At 38.0% G+C, this 23,394-nt stretch overlaps 2 protein-coding genes across 5 annotated transcripts in view; one reads left to right on the forward strand and one right to left on the reverse strand.

The window, feature by feature from the left end:
* ptgesl (prostaglandin E synthase 2-like) overlaps positions 1-984 on the reverse strand; it is a 6,079-nt gene extending 5,095 nt beyond the window's left edge. Inside the window, exon 1 of the mRNA XM_008417790.2 lies at positions 628-984. Coding sequence (XP_008416012.1) covers positions 628-918 — 291 coding nt within the window. The 5' untranslated portion in view covers positions 919-984. The remainder of the gene's footprint in view (positions 1-627) is intronic.
* A 936-nt stretch (positions 985-1,920) lies between these two features.
* LOC103469838 (ral guanine nucleotide dissociation stimulator) overlaps positions 1,921-23,394 on the forward strand; it is a 54,789-nt gene continuing 33,315 nt past the window's right edge. The window contains exon 1 of one of the 4 annotated variants that reach the window (XM_008417798.2): positions 1,921-2,654. In XM_008417798.2, coding sequence (XP_008416020.1) covers positions 2,634-2,654 — 21 coding nt within the window. In that variant the 5' untranslated portion in view covers positions 1,921-2,633. Of the gene's footprint in view, positions 2,655-10,509; positions 11,415-21,040; positions 21,166-23,394 lie in introns of those variants that run through there. The other 3 variants (XM_008417795.2, XM_008417797.2, XM_008417796.2) reach the window with 3 other exon arrangements.

Below are 23,394 nucleotides of genomic sequence, written 5' to 3' on the forward strand. Positions count from 1 at the left end.
TATATATATATAATTTTTTTTATTTTTATTTAAAAAGGAACTTAATTATTTGTTTTCCCGCATTTTTAAATAATTTGACAGTCTAATATGAGTTTAAGATATTAAATTTAAAATCTGGATAATGTGTCAATTTATTTTATCCTATTAATCGTCAAAATAATATATTATTAAAGTAATCGTCTGATATTAAAAAAGATCAAATAAAAATCTGCGTGCCTTTTTTCATCCTATTAATTGTTAGAATAATTGATAGATTAATCGATAATCATTAGATTTAGCTCTAGTCATGAGTCTGTCATATACAACTACAGTCTTCAGTCAGAGGCCTCTTCAGATTCGTTGCATGACTGACTGCTACAGGAGAGCCTTCCTGAATGTAGCATCACCATCCACAATTATTCCTTGGAGATATTTTGATATTTAATTTTCCTTTGGGATAATTAAAGTATTTTTTTAATTTATTTGAATTCTGCTTGGAAATAAATCCAACAGAACCACTGATTGGACCAGGACAGCTGTACTTGTACTGTTCATGATGATAAACACTGAGAGCTGCAGCTCAGTTCGACCTCTGGCGACCCCATCGTGTGGTCCGGAACCGACCCCAGAACCCGGGTCCGGACTCACCTTCTTGTCCTCCTCAGCCAGGTGCTGCTGCACGGACAGCTTCAGGGTTTGGTAGAGACCCAGACCTCCTCCGAGCAGAAAAGCGCAGCCCAGAACCCTACCGCCTCCTGCCCGAACCGAGGACACCAGTCTGGATCGGAGCCCCGGCCCGCCGGTGCTCAACCCTCTTCTGAAGCCGTGAGCGCCAGCATTCCCCAGCAAGAACGACACGGTACCGGTCCGAGCCGCGGCTGGAGTTTCTAGAAAAGACCGTGCGACCTTACAGAGGGTTCTGGAGCAGGCGGCTGCCATGTTGACTTTACGTAAAAGCCCCACAATGCACCGGGGCGGAGGAGACAAAGGGGTGTGCTGCCCTGGGTTCTGTCTGTCAGGATGAACTGGAGGCAGGGACGTTAACGCCTGTGGTTCTCAAACTGTGGTTCATGTAACTTCGGTAGCACCTGTGCTGCCTTTAGTGCACAGGTGTTAAACTCCAGTCCTGGAGGCCCACTGCGCTGCAACGTTTAGAAAAACGTAGAATAAAGTCGAAATAATACAAGAATAAAGTCTTACGACTTTAGTCTTGTAATATTACAAAGGTATTCTTGTAATGTTATGACTTTAATATTGAAATATTATGGCTTTATTATTTGTATTTATAGTAATTTTATATAATTATAATGTATATATATATCCTTATATTTTTGTCTCATTTTAAAATATTAAAGTTTTTTTGTTGTACCAAATACCGTTTTACTCTTTGAGTCACTACTCTACTCAGCTGAGATGGGCAGAATTCGCAAAAATTGTACTCAATAGGCACTACTTCAGAATATTTTTATTCAAGTAAAAGTAAAAAGTAGCCGTCCAAGAAATTACTCAAGTAACTGTAAAAAAGTACTTTGTAAAAAGTCTACTCAAGTACTGAGTAACTGATCAAATTATCAATTATTTAATCTTTTAAAATTACATTATCCAAAATATAAAGTTAAGTGGAAATTTTGGTATTTTAATGACCAAAATGACAATAACAAAAAATAAAACCAAGCAAAAGAAAATTTTTCCAGATCAGTTTCTTTTAATAAAAAAACTTAGGAAACTAACAAAAACTGCAGGTATGTGTCTGTGTGAATTTATGGTTAAAACACGTTTGTTCTTCATTCAGTAGAATCCAGAAATTTTCCTTCATTATAAAATTACTCAAGTAAAAAAGTACTGCGTAGCAAAATGCTACTAAGAGTACAATTTTTTTTATTTTTAAAAAGTAACCCAGGTAATTGAGTAAATGTAACTAGTTACTACCAAACTGTGAACGAAATTATGTCGAAGTTCTCCAAGTTTCTCCGTCGGAACGCTCACGTCGTGATGCGTTCAAGAGCGTCGTAGACCGCAGCCAGTCCTCGGACCGCAGCAGCAGCAGCGGCAGAAGCAGCAGCATCCTCCATTAAAGTGTTACTGCTCGGATCCCAGCATCTCCTTTCCCTTTTTTTGGACAACACCGCTCCCCTTATTAGGATGTTGGTACGCGGCGGGGGTTTGTTTGGGAGAGCCGAGCCCAGAGGACGCCGCCTCCGCGTATTTTTTCTGGCGTGACTGGAAGGCAGCGGAGCGACAATGGATCTGGTTCCGAGGAGACAAATCAAATTCTGATTTTTCTCCGGGATTAGCTGGCTAACGCTAGCTCGGCTAGCCACCCCCTTAGCTCGGTGGCTGTTATCTCCTCTTCTTCCTCTGACCGCTGTGCTGTTTTCCTCCGTGTTAAAAAAAGACAACTCCTTAATGCTTTTTTTTATTGACGTGAAGACATGTTGGAGTCATTCCTGCCAAGGAGAAACCATCCTAGCTGTTTTCTATCCGCCCAGCGGCGCCGCTAGTTAGCCGTGTGCATCAATAACCTTCATTTTCCCCTCCCACTCGTTTTTTAACATCCTTTTTTATTTTTCCTCTGGTTTATCCGTGAAGATGCTGGCAGAGATGGAGTGTGTCTGACGGGGAAGCCGCTCCATGAAGGTCATGATACTGAGAGAATGATCATGCTGGAAAAACAGGTAAGAAACCAGCGGAGCATCAAGTCAGCGGGTTCATATTTAAATACACACCTGGGCTCATTTGCATATTTCCACAGATGCGCTGTTAAAGCCATCAGCGTGAAAACAGCCTGATTTTTGTTACTCCGGGTGAATTTTCTCAGCAGGATTTGTGTCCCTTCTCGTGTGTGGTCATAATATCTATGAAATAACGAGCAAAGCAAGTGTATTTCTGCTTTATTGGGAAATAAAGGAAAAGAGGTGAAGAAAATTTAATTAATTAATGCATAAACATAACTATCAAGTAAGTGAAAATATGAAACGAATAGTTGTAGATGCTGATGGCTGTTGGCAGGGAGGATCTCCTGTAGCAGTCTGTGTTACAGTGAATCTGAAAAGGTCTCTGAATGAAGAGTTTTTTGTTGGAAAGCAGTCTTATGAAGAGGATAAAACAGTGGTTCTTTATAAATATTTTAATGATTTAAACTCAAGTTAAATGCTAAATTTTGCTAAAAAGAGAATGAATAGTTTTCTAAGTGGGACGGCAAATTATGTAAAATTTAAAAAACATAAAAAGTCCAACCTAATTAAAAAAACAGATCTAAAAGCATATCACTGATATTTTTAGTTTTAATATTTGCTGAAATTCAATGTAAAATGTTGCAGGAAACAGAAAATAAACTGTTAATTGTATTTCTTATATTTATATTTAAAATATTAGCTGGTTCTGCTGGACTATTAGAAACTCGTTCCTGTACTGAGTTTCTAATCTTCTGACAATAAAACCATGCACTACTTTTTCTGTGTCCCTTTTCAACACGAAACCCTTAATTTCACCAATACTTTTAGCCAAACTAAATTAATTTAATGAAAAGCATTTCCAGATAAAATTTGATGCTCATAACATGCTGAGGGAAATTTGTAGCCAATCAGGAGATTAAATGTTGCAGAAAATGTATTTTTAGACTTGTTATGTTGTATTTTTGTGTCTCTCCTTGATAATCTCCAAATGTTTTCACTCAGACAGGAACTTTAGGAGCAGTTTAATTGATTATTTCTGGGGGTTTGTAGAAGGAAATGTCCTTCAGCCGGTGCAGCTCATAACCTTTTTACGGATTTGTTTTGTTTGAGACGACTGCTTCCTGTTTTCCCCGCAGCAGCTTCAGCCTTCAGATACATCTTTACTTCGTTCTTCTTAAATTAAACAAATGTTGTGAAAGTCTTAAAAGGATGATTGTTGTGGTGGTTTTAACTTCAGGGAAACATTTTGTTAATTAATCTGCTAGTTGCTCTGCAGGATCGTGAACCATCCTGGTGTCTGTGAACGTTGATAACGCCGCGCTAATAAGGCTAATGTGAGCTGGAGAACAGAACCATCGCCGTGGTGTGTTCGTGTGTCTGCGTGGGAGTTAGATCTGGGATATTTTGGGGTGCTTGCTTTCCCAATGCATGCTGGGATATGTAAATAAGATTTTAAATAACAATGACAAAATAAGTTGGAAAAACTTAAGTTTGCTTCTTTTTATTAATAAAAAAGAAAAATCTTTCAGTTTTCATATATTTTCTATATGTAAATCACAACAAACTCCTATAAATAGTGATAATTATTCATTTTTATCACTAATCGTTGTTGACCTCTTGTGTGATCTGAGTAATAAATTAATGAAAATAAATCCTAAAACTCTAATTCTAACTGTAAACATTCGATGTCAAACTACACAGTCACACTCTGAATGTATAAGAGTTTCTGCGAGTTGATTGTGCGTAAAATAAGTCGCAGTCTGGAAAAATGCAGAGTTTAGTTTATTTTTTTCACAACTGATCAAGTTTAGGGAAAAAAAACAGCTTGTGGAAAAATTAGGGATGCAATAATATAAAAATTTGGGCTGATATCAGATGTTAATGTTTTTGTTACAATTGATTATTTACTGACAATATTTTTTTTTTCCCTACACCAAGAAAAAAAACAACCAAACCACTGAAAAATTGCTAAATATAGCTGGGTTGAAACGATTAATAATGATTAATCGATTTATTTGAAAGACTCTTCAACTAATTTAGCAGTCGACTAATCGTGAACTGGAATATTCAGAATGAAAAAAGGACATTTACTGAAAGAAGAACAAGGTCTGTCACGATAACAAATTTTACTGGATGATAAATTGTCCCAAAACTTATTGCGATAAACAAAAATATTGTTATTTTTAGATAATTTTCGGGTAATATGTTGATAATACAAATACGCCCTCTCAAAAATCAATAAACTTTCATTTTATAAAGAACACTTTACACTGAAACTAGAAGATATTTTGAATAAACAAAAAATGGAAATAAAATCCACATTAAATCATAAATGAAATGGATTATGAAGTTTGCAAATAACATTTCCCTTGGAAAAATATTAATCATCAGAAATTATTAATCGATTTATTAGTCATTGCAACAGGTTTAATAACAAAGCAGTAACTAAACAAAAACTGGACAAAAAATAAATACATTTTGCATTGAAGATAAAAAAAAGCATAAAAACTCATCAAGCGTCAGTTTTAACATCACCTGGTGCAAAATCTGTAAAAAATTATCTCCCATTAAGTATCTTTTGGTATCAAATTGTTCATCAGTTAATCCAAAATATAATAAACAGATCAGCCCCACACAAATATTCCTTATTAGCTACAGATTCTTCCATTGCTACAAATAATCAACCACTCACTAAGGAAGGCCACATTTTAGGCAATAACATGTTTATGTTCTTATTTTTTTAGAAAGGAACTGAATTATTTGTTTTCATCTTTTGTTGTATTTCTAATATTTTATTTTAAAAAAGATTTATGTGGTTAAATGAAAAATCTGAAGAATGCAACAATTTTTTCTTTGATTAATCATCAGAATAATCGATTAATCGTCAGAATAATCAAATAATCGATTACTAAAATAATCGTTAGTTGCAGCCCTAATGATGAGTAAATATCAGAAAGTGCCAATTTTTATCAGATTAATTGTCAGAATAATTGATTACTAAAATAATAACTTCTCACAGGTATTGATATTTATTTAGCACACATGCTAGTTATTTAGCATTTAGCATTGTTTATGTTGTAGTTACTGTTCTGGGACTACAAATGGAAGCAGCTTAAGCTAAAACCGGCGCAAAACATCTTTCATTAATGTTTTTGTTTTAAATGAGCTCAACAGCTCAGAAAAAAAATAATTCAACTTAATTATAATTTTCTGCATTTCAAATTAAACTGTGAAATTATAGGTTCTTAAACAAGTTATTCTACCATTGTTATTAAATTTAAATTTATTTCTTTTTGTAAGGTTCAATAAAAATGAAATTTTAGCTCGGATTTCCTGCGAATGAACCAAAAATTGAGGATAATTTTGTGAATGTGTTAAATCCAGATGAGTTCTGCATTACTTCCTCCTGAAGACGCTTCAGTCTCTCAGGAATCGAGTAAACACAATGAAACTGGGTCAAAGGTCGTCGCTGAGGCGCCGCAGCATTAAACGCTGTCGCTGCTGCTGTTGATGTTTATCTCCTGGTGAAACATTTAGAAATCTGTCTTTTTTTTCCCAGGCGGTGTGGGATTTGGAGATAAAAACGTGTTTGTTTCTTTTTCTGTGTTTAACCTTTGACCCCACGGCGAGCGGATCGGAACTTATTGTCTGATGGAATGTGACAAGAATCCGCAGTTTTTTTTTTTGTTTTTTTCCTCTCTGTTTTTTATTCCTGAGGGTTTTTTTCCATTTGCTTTTGTTTGATACATTAGGAGAGGCTTTTCTTTGAAATGCGTTGCCTGAAGAAGCACTTTGAGTTTGAACAAAGAGCTGCGTTTTTACCCTGAGTCATTTAAATTCTCCTTATTCAGGTTCAAACTCTGAATAAGGAGAATTATTCAAACCAAACATCAGCTTGGCTTAATGTTTGGTTTGATGTTTCTGTATTCAGACAAATGTCTATGAGGCATGGTTAAAAAATTATGTTTTACGTGCTAATAGAGACAGATTTTCCATCCGTCCGTCCGTCTGGCCAAACTGTAGTTTGTAAAGATTAAAAGGTTAAGTCTGAGTTCCTGCTGAAGTTTTATTTATGTTTCTTATAAAGTGTAATTCTCTCTCTCTTATGCTTTAAGTTTTGTTGCTGTAGCCTTCAGCCACCACAAGGGGGCGTCTTCACCACTCTCTTCCTCTGTTTATGTGCCTCGCCCATAATTGTTGTCTGAGCTTCATTTATGTATCCATTTTTACCCCCAGAGGTGCTACAGCAATGAAGGCCGAGTTTTTGCTTTTGCTTTAATAATTTGGGTAGAAAAGTAAAAAAGGAGCTTTAATTTTCAGATATTTACAAATAAATTTGAAGCACAACTGAGAATGTTGATTTATTTTTCACAGCACATAAAACAGGTCAGTATTTATTGTAATTGCTGATTTGTTGCATTTCCTGCATCAGGTTTGTGACCCATCAGACTTTTGCATGCTTCTTCTGTGTTTTCGTGGCTTTTTCTGCAGCTTCTTTCAGCTGTTGCTCGTTGGAGAGGATTAGTTCCTTCAGTCTCTCTCTGTAGATTCTGGATTCATTTTGAACAGTCTTAGTTTCTGTCATCTTCAGAGGAAGATTAATCAGCTATGCAAGCCCAAACCATCTGTAATATGAGCAGATTGTTTCTTTAGCCTTTCTGTTGCTTTCCTAAAGGTTTGTTTTTGTCTCTTTAGTCCATAAAACTTCACTGCAGATATTTTTGGGTGGTTTTAATACAGCAATTAAAAGCAGATTTTATGCACAAATGTGTACTTTAGAGTATATATATATCAATGAATATATGTGATCCTGTTTAAAGGGAAGGATGATCAGTTTCTGTTGCATCTGAGTTTTTTTTTTTAAAGCAGCCATGTTTGGTCTGCTTTAATCAACCATTAGTTTGTTTGCATAGAAAGTTTGGTTCGTTTGGGAAGGTGTGAATGTTTAACCAAACTCTGGTCCCCCTACAAACCAAGATCTTGGTTTGGTTGAAGTGAACTTTGATGCGTTTCAAATTCATAATATGAACACCAAGCGGATCAGAAGATGCTCCAAAAGCAGGAGGTGAACCACATCAAATCAGTAACAATATATATCGTCATAGTCAAGTGATCAATTTCAATAGCTAATACATGTGATACAATACTCAATATATAGAAGCAGAGGCGCACAGCATTCTGGATTAAAGTGTTTGCCACTTACTGTGTGACTTGAGTAAAGTCAAAGTTTTCTGGGTGAAACTGAGCTTCCAGTTTAAACCAGAATAAACATTCTGCTACGAGACATTTCAGTTAAAATCAGGTCCAGCCAGGAGACGTGCTTACGTTCGACCTGTTGAGTACCTGCGCCGCCCGTCCTGTCATTGTGACGGCCACAGGAAGCGGACCTTCAGGTCTGTTTCTGGCTTCCTGTCCAAGCTGCTTAGTTTGTGTAGAGAAGGGGGAGCGATCTCACGTAGGCCAGCGAAGAGCCGGCTTTGCCTCTCTGTTTCCATGACAGCCGCTCTCTCGCAGCATTCAGCCGTGGGACGGCCTCTGCATCTGAAAGCAGTTCCCAGCGGTGTTTCAGAGCCTCTCGTTCTCTTCCTTCAGCTGCTTCTTCTTCTGCTTCTTTCTCCGCGTTTTTTTTTGTGTGTGCGTTTTTTTCTTTCCTAAAGCAGAAGTATTTCATCTGAACTCGACACAGTACTTTTAAATCTACATGTCGAGCATCATTTGCATCTGAAGGAGGGCTGAGATCAGCCTTTGTAAATTCTTCAAGACCGTGAGATTGAACTCTGAGCGAGAACACGCTTTAATTATTCACACCAGCCGTCCTGTAAAGATTCAGATATTGGCTCAGAAACAGACCGAAGACGTGTTTTTTTTTTTCTTATTATTTTGTTGTGTATTTATCTAAAACTTGGATGCAGACGCGTGATTTAAAAAACCTAGACTGTGTTGTTGTAACAGATTGACGCATCTAAGATTAAACCTCAGAGGCTTCCAGTAACAAGTCGGAGAAAAACATCGACCTGCACTTCCTTTCCATCATCGTTCAGTCATTTGGGTTAAAAGCAGTCTGACCTAGATAAGTCGTATTTGAGTTAAAATATCAGCTGCTCAGGCCTACAGGTTCAAAACTGAAAGAAAATGTCCCCAAAAGTTCTCAGCAGTGGGGAAATCCTCAGCTAAAGAAAACACCTGCAAGACACCAGCTGCGTTTCCAATACAAATGGCAGCAAAACACAAGTTTTCAATTTCATTGTTTCCATTAAGCAAGAAGCACTATAAGATCACTAAAAAACATTTTAAAACATGCCGCGCCTTCATCCTCCAATTATTTCCTGTTGTCTTCTAAGTAGCTGCATTTCCATTGACCAGGTAATTGTGCAATTTTATATTTTGAAAATAAATTCACTTAATGGAAACACTCCAAAAGTTTTGGCAGTAGAACAAGGTGTTTTTTTTTTGGTTGTATATTTTTCAAAACTTCAATAGAAACACTTTTTTCGCATCATGAGTCATGTGATTAACAACTGAATGTTACTACTGGTGGGAACGACAAAGAAGATGAGAGGAAGTAGAAATAGGATTAAGTCTTATTTAATGACTAATGACCTGAACAAACTTAGTCACGTTTGATTTTGTTGTGTTTTAATTGAAACACTGCAATTGCAAAAGTTAGCTTTTTCGACTTTAGCGGAATATTGACCAAGTTTTGCTCACATTTGTAATATAAATGGAGCTAGTAATGTTCAAAAAACACAATATCGCAAATTTTTGACTTTTGAAAGATTTTACAAATTTCCACGCATTTCTTCTAGAAAATTTCTGAAATTTGTTGGCGGAAATTTACTCCTCCATTTTTTTCCCATCTAAATTGTCCTAATACGACGTCATATTTATAAATACTGAGAAATGTTTATTAAAACTCATAAAAGTCCAATAGGTCATCCTCATTGGTTTGGGTTTGTCTTCTGAGACGACAACAAAGAATCAGAATCGGCTTTATTTGTTAAATTTGTCCACAAACAAGGAAGTTTTACTTTGGTTACACTTTGCTCCCATTAAAGACAAAAGGTAAATATGTATACATACTATGTTTTTAGCAAAGAGGAAGACAATGTTGAATCAGTACAAATATGTATAAAACTTAACTTAGTTCTACTGCATTATTTTTTTTTTTTACACAGAAGCCCAAACCTGTTTTAGACTAACCGTGTTAGTCATGGTTGTGGTGACAGAAATCACAAATTACTTAATCAATTAAGAAACTGTGATATAATAACACAGCTGTTTGCCTTCAGATTCGACAGATTCACTCAGTGTTGCTCACGCTGAAGCATATTTAAAGTGACAACGTGCCATTTTTCCATCTTCAGAATGTCAGTACCTTGGTTTCAGTACTTTCACATAGACTGCTTGTGTAACTTTAGCAGTGTATCTGTGATTAAAGCGATGAAAGACTGGAAATCATCCATTTGTTTTAGCTCTGACAGCTGCTGCAGCTGCTTTATTGGAACCAGAACATGGCAGATTGTTCCGGTATCCTGGTTCCAGTGTGCTCTGTAACCCATCATCTCTCTTTCATAAAACATTAAAAACACTGAATAATACTCACGTGTGACAGCTAGGGATGCAAGCAACTATTACACTTGAGATTAATTGTCGATTAATGGTTTATTAAGTTGAGATAAACTACTGACGTCTGCTCAGACCTTCGTGCAGTGTTATAGTTTGGCCTCCATCCAGCAGAGGGCGCCGCTGGTCATACTGAATCAAGATTTCCAAAAAATAAAATATTCAAAAACCCAAAATTTTATTAGCCGATAAAATCGATGCATCGCCAAAACCACCTTTCCGACCTTCACCCCCCCTTAACCTCGTTTCACAGTGTGCTTTTTAATTGCAACTTCTGGCTCCACATACAAGGAGAAACGTTTCAACTGGGAGAAATTTATGGAAAAAAAATCAGTGCCTGCACTGATGCGGTGCAGGAACATCACAGCTCTGGGAGCTGAGCAGCAGTTGGACTTTTAAAAGATTTATTAGCACTCCAGGAAACATGGAGCCGGCTTGTTTTATAGCAGCATTTTCAGACTTTTCTCTTCTCTTTCCGACGTCATGGAGAAAACAAATTGAAGTCTGATTAAACTGGTACGGATATCACATTTCCTAGAGGCGGGTCTTCATCTTTAGTGGGGCTCACACAGCAGCTTCTCTGTTGATTAAATCGCAGCAGAGTAATGAAGCAGAAACGAATTCCTCTGTGTACCTGCTGCAGTTCAGTCTGCGCGTTTTCTGTTTTTCCCCCCCCCTTCCTGGTGGGAGTGTGACTGCGGTCACTGCTGAATGTTTCTGAGCTACAACCTCCAGAAGACGGAAAGACCAGAGAGCAGCTGCTGGAGACGGTGGACGAGGGGAGGGAGGGCGATGAGGGGAGCGCTCGCTTGTTGTGAAGAAAAAGAAAGACGTGGAGGTGTTCCTCTGCTTTCTCTCAGTCGGATTCAACCAGCTTCGGGGACTCCCTGCTCCCCCTCCTCCTTTTTCGTCTTTTAATAATTATCCCTATTTTTCCAACCAGTGCATGTTTGTTGCACGCAGTCGAGCGGCGGCTGCGAGGTGCGTCGACCGTGCAGCATGGAAACCAGATCCCTGTTCAGCCTGCACAGAGCGCTCGCTCAGCCCGTCAAGATGTGCATGTTTGATTTCCCCGTCACCATCCTGGACGACCTGGTGAGCTCCGACGCCGCTTCGCACCGAGACGCCTGCCTGTCTGTAAGCAGGCGTTACATTTTTAATGTCTGCTCGCATTATTATTATTATTATTTTGCATCTGTGTGTGCGCTTTTGATGCTTCACGACATAACGTAGGAGTGTGCATGTGCCAAGCTGTCGCGGCGTAAACAAAGTCTGATAAATGTATGGTGTTTTTTTTGTGTGTGTGCTGGTTTTTGCATAAAATAGGCAGTAGGATGATATCTGCAGAGAAAATGTGGTCGCTGCTGTACGCATGTGTGGTTTACAGTTTGTCACGTAAAAGGGCTCTAAATCTGCAGTAATGCACTGTCAACAATACACCCAGTGTCGAGCGATTCGATTGCGAATTTTAGAGTCACGGATCGATTTTTGATTTAGAAACGATTTTTCTATTCAAAATTATGTGACTGAGCAGAGGAAAAAATTGTGTAAACAAACGGAACGTTTATGTAAAACAGTTTCATACTGTATAAAATTCCATCAGTTTATATTTCTGCATGAAGTTCTGTAACTTATATTACCAGAATTAGGTCAGCTTAGTCGCCTGGCTTTTTCTTAAWTAAATAAAAACAACAACAACAAAAGACTTGTTCAAAAGCAGAGTAGCAGAGCGGACGCATAACGCCATTTCCAGAATACTCTAGCGGCAAAGACTACAACTTGAATGCATTTTAAAATCAATTTTTGAGCATTTTGAGTCGTTCAGGATTCCCAGGACTAGGAATTGCTCTCATGTGACGTCACATTTCCGTGAACTTTGTAACTGACAGAAATCTTGTTGCCATGGGGTTGCTATGACAACAATAAACAAACCACAAGCTAGGAACTAGCTCTCGCCTCGTTCCTATCTAACATATAAACAGTATAAGTACATTACAAATATTACTTGAGGACAATTTTGGAGTACTCTACCCACCTGTGTGTAATAGTAAATGTCAGTGATATTTACTGTAGTACTCACTGCCAAACTAGCAAAATTAGATTAGCTACCAGAACCTCGTTGTTCACACGAAGAGTTTGTAAGTCCTTTACAAAACTTTTTAAATATTGATTGTATGCGTCCACGGATTTCAGGTGAAGCTCCTCCATGGTGTACGCACTCTTCCTGTTCACCGAGAAGTTAACTGTGTCGTAGTATGAGATCGGAGGGAGCTTTTCCACGTCGTCTGACGTATTTTCCTTCTCCGTCTCATATGGGTGAATCCTGACAGCAGCGACTTTTTTTTATGTATCTTTCTCTCGCACATTGGTCAAGACGAGTGTCCACATATTTTCATTTTGTTGGTTTCGAAGCCATTAGTCCACTATGTATTGCGCTGCGTTTCCCCTCTAAGATGGCGCGAGTCACTTCCGGTTCAGACTTGTGGGATCTATAGGCGTTTTCGCAGTGCAGGGAACGGTACGGAACGGAACGGTTCCAGCCATGTTGTGTTTGCATATACACTGAGGGCGCCATCGAAGCTGTACCTGACGTCATTATTTTTGAAACTAAACAATGGTTTCGATGTAGCGGCCGAAGCCTTTTCCTCAGWGATGCGGCGGAAAACTTTGTCTTTCCTCGTTGACCGATCTAGTTCATTCTGTACTCGTTCATCAGCGAGTAAGCGGAGGGAAAAACCCCCCCTCGTCATTAGACCAGGTGATTGCACTATATTGAGACGAATCCATTGCTAATTAAAACTAATAATACAAATATTGAAAAGAGCACTCTTTACAAAATACAGTTTAGTGAGAGCCAGCTGTCAACGGAAAATCAACGTCTGACTCCATAACAACCAGCGGCCAATCAGCTGCTGGTTCTAAGCAGAACCGCTTGGCCGGCCCGATTGGAACCGGTCGCAAGTTGTAATGCAAACACGGTCGGAACCGTTCCGTACCGTTAATTTTTTTTTTTTTAATTTTTCTCCAGACTTATAAAAGATGCTTTTTTCCCCCCTGTGCAGAACATAAAACATGTTCCATCTAAAAATAAGTCCCGTTATATTAAAGCAGTCATTCACAGAGCGAGTTTTTGTGTTGTGAAAATGTGTCAGTGAGTTTGATTGAGTCAACCTGCAACTGAGTGTGGTGTGTGTTGCTTCTTTCTGGGTCTCCGTGTGTGAGTACTTGTCACGTCAGAGATGATTAGATCTGCACACTTTTCCTGCATATCTACAGAATAAACATCTAAACAACGTGGATTTCTTTCTTCTGTAGCATGTTATCAGGTATGCTGCTCAGATAAGCTTTTTCTTTCATCCATCTGTGAAGCAGTGTGCGGTTTGTGTGTTTGGACATTCTGTTCTCCTTTTGCATCACAACTTTAAAACTAAAAATCTGTTTTTTCCATGCAGAAATGAACAAAACTTGTTGTCGCTGGGCGAGAGGCGGGACATGTGGTCACATTTTTTGACTGCAGTGCAAACATTTTGTCTTTTTGCAGTTCATGGAGTTGGCATGAATGCATGAATTTACTCAAGTTACTCCGGTTTGTGTACACACATTGCAAAAAATAATCTTACCAAGTTTTTTGGCCTAGTGTGCAGAAAGGCAACAAGTTGGGAATTTAACCATTTTGTTGCGAGGAAACGGTGGATGTAGCTGGTCCCTTTGAGTAAAGCGAGTTGTTAGTGTTGAAAAACTGTGTTTGTTGGTGAGTTTGAATCAGCCTGCAGCTGAAGCACGGTGGTGGCTACCCCTGTCCAGCTCTCTACTGTATCTATGGCTTTACAATATACGCTTGCGATTAAGTCTGCAGTTTGTTGCCCTACAGCAGTGAAATTGATTTCTGTGCTGCTTTCTTCGATCTGAGTGACGACATTTCCTCTATTAGAGCAGAAAGTCTTTCTGCTTTTTTTGTTAAATCATCTCTGCAGGTCAGAGATTAAAGCTTGGACTTGTTTACATATTTTTCTTTGTATCCGTTGATTTTCTCACCCCCGCCTGAAGCTCAGTCTGCCTGAATTGTGGCTTTTGTCTCACAATCCGAGTCGAGTTTTCTCACCTCAGCTCAAGATATGACGGATGCTTTGCTGGGTTTCCGCAATCTCTCTTCTTCGTTGGTATAAGCCTTGTTTGCATCTTTGTTTTGTGCCAAACCAAGCACGCCGAAGCAACCATCTCCCCACAGAGAAGCCTTTGATATTCTGACATGTTTGATCATGTCATTTCCTTTAAAGACAATGCGTTGCTTCTTTTGTTCTCTGCAGATTAATGATAACTAAATTGTTTTACCTGCTACCTGATGTTAAAGCTGCACTTTAGTTTTAATCTAAAGTGCTTATTTTTCCAGTGCTTCGTTTTCAAATGTTCCTTTCAGATATTTTTAGATAATTATCCCTCCTCTCTATTCTCCCATCGGGCAATTTTGCTTTTATCATCCATTACATGATGGTAGTTTGTGATTCATGCCACAGAGGAGCATCATTATTAGATATGTTAGTTTTAGACTGTATTGCAGGCGTTTTTTTAATCTTGGCAGTTAAATCGTAGTTCTGATCACTGCTTGTGTCGGTTAATTCTCATAAAACAAGTAATATTATTTACTTATTTATTATTGATCCCCCATTTTCACTTCTGATACCGATACAGACATCTGAAATTTAGTGCCGGCTGATACCGATCCAATACAGGAAACCAGTTCTGACTTAAACTTGTAGTGAATTACAAATGTGATAACTCTGCACCTGCAATGCTCACTTAAATACACCAATAGCTTCAAGTTTGATCAAACATGAAAAACAACTTTAATTTGTTATAACGAAACTGAAAATGACAAAAACAATGTAAAAATAAACTGACTCAAAAAGTGAAATTAGGAATTATAAATATATGTTAAAATAAATAATACAGCATGACATTGTTCAGATCACAATGCATAGATTTAAACTGAATAGATCTGCTCTTATGGATCAGAAATGTTGTCACCAATACTCGGTCTAGATTTTCTTTCAATATCGGTATCAATATAGATATTAATATGGGATTGATGCATCTCTAATATTATTTATTGGAGGCACATAATCACAATTCAATGCAGCAAATTATGAGCCGATCAGAAAAAAAAAACATCTTCAATTTAAACTGTCAGGTGATTGGTTACAAAACATATTTTAGGGATCCACTGATATGAGAATTTGGGCCAATATTATCACACTGTTCCATTTAAACACCCCATAGCTGCATCACTATCATGATCACATGACCAAACAAATACCAAATGGCCAACCTCCCCCAGAAACAAACAAGAAAATGGAAATAAACAATTTAATATCGGTCCAGTTTTACTTAGCGATGTTGATGTCAATATATTGTTTATCACAATATTTAATTTGAATTTTTTTTTTAATAATTTAAAAGAAAATACAGAAATGGAATCATTTGTATTTATTTACAATTCTGACAAAAGCAAACAAATTAAAAATCCTGTCAATAACAACACAAGATGCAGGCAGAAGCACAAGCTTATGATGCCTTCACCTTTTTATACATGCATCAAAATCAAAACAACAGAATCTTTTTAAAACAAATCTCCAAGTCTGTAAACAAACTCAAAAAACAGAACATTTCAAACCTCATTGAATTTGTTTAGCTACTTATTTTTAGACATTTCTTTTACATTTTAAAGAGTGAAAGTCACAGTTTAATCTCCTCACAATAACTTTTCCCACCTGAATCCCTCTAACTGAAGCACTGAATAGTTCTTTTAACTTTATTTGTAGTAAATATTAGGATTTATTTTTCAGTTCTGTGCAGTAGGAGGACGTCTGATTATGGGTGGACTGCAGAAATCTGTGTTTAAACTCATCTTCCATCTGTGAGTTCTGACTCTGAAGTTCTGACTCAAACCCAAAACTGAAAACAGCAACCATTCAGGAGAGGCTGTTTTGTTTACAAATACTAAACATTTAGCGTCCATAATTCCCCAACTCATGTAACGTTGGGTTCCTTCAGTTTTACACGCAGCTGTTTGGCATTCAGCCCCACATCTACATCTTGGCATTCACATTTCTTGTCATTTCCAGCCCGTGAGTGAAGGCTGTTATTGTTCCAGCAGCACTTTGGGTGAAAACATAAAGCTACATTGTTGTAGAAAATGTTTCCTGACAGTAACGTCCGATGAATCTGTTCACATGAACGCTGTTGCCGTCTCGTTCTCGAGCTCAGCTTGTCTCAGCTCCCACACCTGATTGTGTTTCTAGTGACCTAAATTCTTCTTCGGGGTTTAAAAAAGCCTCCTGACCTCACTGCAGTCGGCTTGTTGTCGCAACGGGGTCAAACTGGGTGACGAGGTTGAAAGAAAGAGCAGCTTCCCTTGAAACAAGAGGAAATCATTTAAGATCTTCATCTGAATCTGAAATGTTTAGGTGAACATGACTGAGGTTTTTTCTTTTGATGTTGCTTGAAATAATTGATGCATTTCTTGACTGCAAAAACATATCTAAGTATTTTAGTTTCTACTGCAAACTTGGGATGCAGCTATCCACTTTTTTCACTTCCGATACTGATATCTGATGTTTAGTATTAGCTGATACAGGAAAGCAGCACTGTATTGACTTCAAACATTTTTTTCTTCAACACAGACATAAATCAAATACAAATTTATTTAGTAACTCTAGTATTTACATATCTTTCAACCACCTAACCAATTAACCACTTACAAACCAAACCCAGTTGCCAACCAACTCCTCTCCAATAAATCAACCAACTAGTTTATAAAACCACAAACCAACCACTCGATCTACCTGCCAACTAACCAACCAACAGACGACATACCAACAAAACCAACTCATCAATTAACCCCTGACTACTCACCACTAAATAACTCAACCAACAAACCAATCTACTTATTTACTTATCTTTCAACTAACCACTTACAAACCAAACCTATTTCCAAATCAACTACCCACCAATAAACCTACCAACCCAGCTAACTTCCAACCAACTACTTACAAACCCAACTAATTGTCTACCAGCCAACTACTCACCAATAACTCAACCAACCAATTTATAAACTCACAAACAGTTAACCAACCAACCAACCACCTGTTTCCAACACTCATCAATAATAATTAGACCCAGTTATTATTGGTTTTACTGTAAACGAATCCTGCTCTTCCTTCATATTCTGTTGGATGCAAAATGCAACTGCAGCATATTTATTTAGTTTCATGATAAAAGTTTGCTGCATTTAGTTTAATTAAAATGAACAATGAAGGGTTGACTGAACAGATCAGTGCGTATAGGTAGCATTCTATCAGAGGTGGATTTCTGTCTGTTTATAAGAGCTACCTGTCCTCAGTTGTTGTTTTCAGAACCAGCTGTGGTTCTGTACTGGAACAGCTTTGGTGGAGTCGCTCAGCAGTTCAGATAGAGTTCTGAAATCCTGACTTTACTCTGGTCAGTGAATGCAGCTCTAGTCAGTCCTGAAGCTATGTCCAGCTTCTCTGGCTGACTTATAAATAAAACTCAATTATTCCAGTCTATTGTTTTATTTAAGGAAACCTTTGACTCGGAGTGTTTTATATCTTTTATTTGTTGCTCAGCTTTATGCAAAAATCTTCCACAGGCCTGAGTTTCTATATTAAAGATCAAAAAGCACTTATGAAAACGTGACCACTGATTGACGGGTTTATGCTTCATGGTGTGTGACAGATATAAAGCAGCCTGGGCGGTCTGCAGACTTTAATTCAAGTAAGGAGTGTTAGAGCACTCCTGATGAGGTCACATTTATATTTAACTGTTGGAAACTTGAGTGTTGGATTAATCAAACATTTAAAAACAAACTTTTGAGTTTACTCCTGTAGGAACACTTGAGAGCACATGTTTTAATGCAACTTTCAGCTAAAAACTGTGAACTTGGAATGACTTCAGCCAACTTTTACCAACCTCTCTGTTATATTGGTGATAAAACAAGCCTGTGCACAAAGAAAAGTTTAAATGTTTCCAGATACTGATGTATGGAGATGTCAAGCTGTCATTTAGCTGTGAAGGAAATGAGCGGATGTCTGGAGACTCGTTGATAATGTTCGGTGAATACACTCAGCAGTCGCCTTCTCGTAAGAAACATTTTGTCAACAAATAATGAGCCCCCGCAGAGAAGTTATTTTATTTTAGATTGTTTTCAGGCGAAATAAATCTGTTTCCAATTTACCTGTGAAGATCCCCAAAAGTATGGGAATAGGGTTCAGAAACTCAACGCCAAGACGACAACAAAAGGAGTGCAGATAGGAAAGCAAGGTTTTTATAATCAGACAAAAGACTGTGATATCACAATATAGACTTTGGCAGCCAACAATGGCTCCAGGGTGTGTTTAAACTCAGAGGGAATTGAAAAGGGAGTTGGCAGCAGCTGTACAGGTGGATGTTGAAGTAATTTGGGGAGGCAGAAACACACTGGAGACAAAGTCTGGGCAGGGAAGGAGTACAAGAAGAAAGCAGACAATGGCACAGATGCAGAAATGTTTGGTTTGCAGATGTTTGGTCTGATGCAGATGCATCAGGAGATTTAGTTTTCAGAAATGTACACAGAAGAAACTGCATTTGATCCTCTTTTTTCGCTACATTTAGAGAAACAAATATTTTTGGTCTAGCTTCTAGTGCAAATATCTTAATACACTTGAAATAACACAAAACTGACTTTTGACAAGAAATAGGAACTGGTTTTAAATCAATAATTTCTTAATATTGATGAAAAATACTAGATCCACTTGTAAATTATTAAACTGGATTACTGGAATTATTTCATTTAAATCTAGTACTTCTTCATCCATATTAAGGAATTATTGACTTAAAACAAGCTCTTAGATCCAGCTTCTAAGTTAGTTTAGTCTTATTTAGAGTGTACTAAAATATTTATAGTTCATCTTTGTGTTTTTTGCCTGGCAGACTTTACCTAAATCAGCAGTTAAAATAAAGGATACATGCATAAATGTCCTCAGAAAAAACCAACAAACAGTGCAAGCAGAGTTTATCGTCTGTTTAAAGAAATGGCCGCCACGTTCCCTGCCTTGGCGACCGTCGTCAGGTTGCCTCACAGCTGAGCTGCATGTGTTTCTCACTCGGCTGCCTTTGGCATGAGGAAGCTTTTTTTTAAATGCCAGGACCTCGGAGGAGAACCTGAAAGGCTCCGCTGACTGTAATAATAGCTGGGAATAAATCCAGAAGCTATTAGAGGCGACTCCGACCAGCAGATCTCTCTCTCTCTGCTGCGCTTTGCGTGTGAACGAGACGCTGCTTTCTGTAAGAAACTCTCTCTGCAGCTGAGCTGGTCTCAGGATCAGTGAAGAAAACAGAAACCAACAAAACATCTTGTTATGCTGCTGAAAATTAGATCGTATTAATCTGTTTTGCTAGAAGAATTGTTAGCTGAGACCCAGATTTATCCTTATGCCCATTTTTGTTCCTGAAACGCATTTTATCACAGAGTATCAGGTTTTGTTGGTGTAAATTTATCTTGGCCTACTGCAGTAATTCAGTGTTTGATTTGTTTGGTGGCATTTTTCTGGTGAAGCTGCTGAGAATTTGTTCTCCATCGTATATACGTCTAGATTGTGTTTTTGCATTCCTCAGTTTCGCCTGCAGGGGGCTCTGTGGTGCACATAAACCTTCTCTGTCAAGTCACCTGTTTTACCTTCTAGTGAGTACAGGTGTGTTGTACTCATTCATGAAAAGTGTGAAGTTTGCTTTGCACTACAATTGCTGTAAAAGAAAGTACGCCCTACACAAGATTAGATTGGGTTGTGAGGATATGGGTGAGACAGAATGTGGAAAAAAAGCATAACTTCTTTTGTTTTGATTGGACTTGTTGATTATGTAGCTTGTAGTTTATTTTAATGTTATTCTGGTTGTTGTGGATTGAAACTGAGTAAAAGTAAATCAACCAGATTCCTTTAAAAAACCTTTTAAAAGCCTCCAGGAAGCATCAAGAACCATTAGTAAAGATTAGGACTGGGATAAAACTATTGGTCGGTGCCGAAACTCTGAAATATGTTGACGTAATGGAAAGGCCCCTTTATAAGCCAAACATGTAATCTTTTATCTTCCTGTTTGTTGTTAGTTTACAGATGACCTGAGCATAAATACTGTTTATGGATTTGTTCTGTTTGGACCAGATGAACCCAAATCAGAGGTGTTCAGAGTTTCAGCTTCCTTTTGGTGAATTATTAGATATTTTTTCTGATTAAAGCTAGTTGTTGCTGATCCATTGTTGTCGTGCCGGTGCTGCAACTATACGAGGTCACGGAGACGATGTTGCAGAACCGGACTGACCACCTCAGGTATTCTCTGGTAAATTCCTCTGTTTGTGTAATGAGGAAGTCCCCAGCATTACATTGCCTCATCTGAAGCTTTCACTTTCCTCCTCGGCTCCTTCAGCGCGCCTTAATGCACTTCCCTGTTTGCGTTGTTGCTACTGGGACGGTTTGACAACCTCAACAGGAGGTTTCAGTTCTCCTCCGACCCGAAATGGACCGGCTCGGAGGGCTTCTCTCAAACCGCGTGCTGTCTTCTGGGAACAAGTTAATTTTTTCCAGTGTTGCTCTTTGTGTTGTTGACACAGCTGGTAAAGTAAACACTCGCGAGCCGAGCAGCCGTGGGGGTTCGGCCAATCTGTGACGAGGGGAGTGGGGTCTCTGATGGGTTTTAGACCCGGCACCGCGTGGATCCGGTTCTGATTGGAGTCGTTATGTGGTGCTGGGCCCGGTGGAGCTGTGGGTTGCTGCCCCGGATTGGAGCCTGCTGCTGGGACAGAGAGGATTACTACCATCCAGTCCAGAGATCGGACACACAGGTTGGATGTTTTCCTTTGATTTTCCAAACAGAACCACTGGATCTTTCACCTACTTAGATTAGCTGGAGTGATGTTTGTTTGTCTAAGAAACTCTTGATGCACCATGAACCAGACAAAATGGTACTCAACCATTTTATAATTGTTTTATTATAAATAAATTGCTTTTTAGAGGGATTTTGATGATTTAATCCAGAAGTGTCCAACCTTTTGTCACATCGAATCAGGTGGGGGTTTATCATTTATTGTGAAAGGATTTTTGATTTATCATCTTGATAAGTTGCAATTATCAATAGTAAATGAAAAGAGATGTTATGAGAGGATCAATAAATATCAGTAAATTCAAAAATATGATTAAATTATTCAATGCAGATTATAAATCACATTTATTTTTTAAGCACGTGGAGTCCTAAATTAAACACATTGTAAGCGGAAATATTTTTCAAGAACAATATTTTGTTTGCAAGCACAGCCATACAGTTACTTAAAAAATAAGTAATAAACAGCAATACTGCAAATGCAATAAAATCCAGACCATATTGCCCACCTCCAGTCAAATGTACTCGCAGGCCAAAAAAAAGAATAAAATAAAATCAAGCAAATAAAATAGTCAAATTTTATTTTATTTTTTGTAGGAAAGGGACATTATTCATTCTAGGTCCAAAACATAAAAAGCATTTTAGACAAATAAAAATGAAGGCTTCGAATCTTTTTTGAGGTCTCGATTGAACAAATTTATTCACAGTATAGGAACCAGATTTTGGTAACGTTTTTTGATATGCTTAGCTAAGTAAAAAAAAAAAATAATAATAATAATAATAAAGGCAGATTTGGATGGATGTGGTTCTACTTATTATAAAAGCTTGGTTATAAAACGATGTATACTTTTTGTTCTTAACATTTTTCATTGTGAGAAAATGAATACAATACAGGATAAATTTGTATTGTAGAATTGCCATTGGGGCCGCACAAAAAGGAATCCAAGGGCCACAAATGGCCCCTGGGCCGCACTTTGAACACCCCTTGTTTAATCTGTTTGTATATTTTTACGTTGATTGCAACATCTAATCTAAATCCCTCTGAATCAGCCTGAACGTTTCTTACCTGTGGTTCTCGGTTCACGCTGTCCTGCATGTTTCACATGTTTCTACGCTTCATCACAGCCGATTCTCCACCAGTTCCTCAGAAACCTGTTAACCACCAAACAATGTGAGCCAGGTGCGTCTCAAAGCAGGGAAGCATCTGAAACATCCAGGACGGTGGCTCACAAGGACCAGCTGTTACAGAAACAACAGCCTCCATGTATGTAGCAAGGCTTTCTGTTAGCATTAGCTGTTTATAGATCACTGGTCGGCCAGAAAACTGCAAACGGTGCACCCCTGTTTTAAACAGTTGTTTTTTTAGAGATAAGGAAAAGAAAACTGGAAATTCTTGTAATTTGTTGCATGTTTAGGTCAGAAATGTTATTCCAGACTTTAATCAAACAGACATTTTACCTGTGACTTCAGCAGGTAAATGTTGCAGAGAAAGCTGGATTTATATCAGGAAATTGCAGTGCAGTGTTATTAATTCCAGCTCTATCTGGGACCTTTAGCATCTGGGTCAGCTGTGTGATTCTCCTGAATATCTTATCAGCATGTAAACTGTATGTACATGGCAACTGGAAATAATGACCAACAAATATTGGATTGCAAACAGCACTTTGTGATAGATTCTCATGCAAAAAACAATATTCCTGTTGCATGTGGGACATCTGAAGAGCTGGATGTGGTCTCCAGTCCAAAAAACGCCCAGGTCTGATCTGAAAACCAGCAGCTCTGAGTTTTTTAGGCTTTTAATAATAAAGGCCAAACATAGCAGCTAGCAGTGAAAGTGGTTTTTATCAGGGAGGAAAGCTAACAGGAGCATAAAACGTTACCATATTGAATAGATTCTCACAGAAAACGTGGGCAGCATTTGAACAAACTGCATGAAATATTTTTACATCAGACATTTTGCCTTTTTTTCCACATGAACAACATAGATGTTGGATAAACTACTTATAAAGTGGTTTAATTAGCAATTTCTACATACAATCCTCATACCAAAAAAAGGAAAAAAAGTCCCTGTCATGCTATTAGCATGTAGTAGTTATGCACGAAGCAGAACTACTGACAAGATTACAACTTTTTACACTGAACAAAGAATCTGGCCACGCAAAAATAACAGCAAGAAGAGCAAAAAGTAACTGTG

This window comes from Poecilia reticulata, linkage group LG9 (genome assembly GCF_000633615.1).
Source record: "Poecilia reticulata strain Guanapo linkage group LG9, Guppy_female_1.0+MT, whole genome shotgun sequence".
NCBI classification, from domain to species: Eukaryota; Metazoa; Chordata; class Actinopteri; order Cyprinodontiformes; family Poeciliidae; genus Poecilia; species Poecilia reticulata.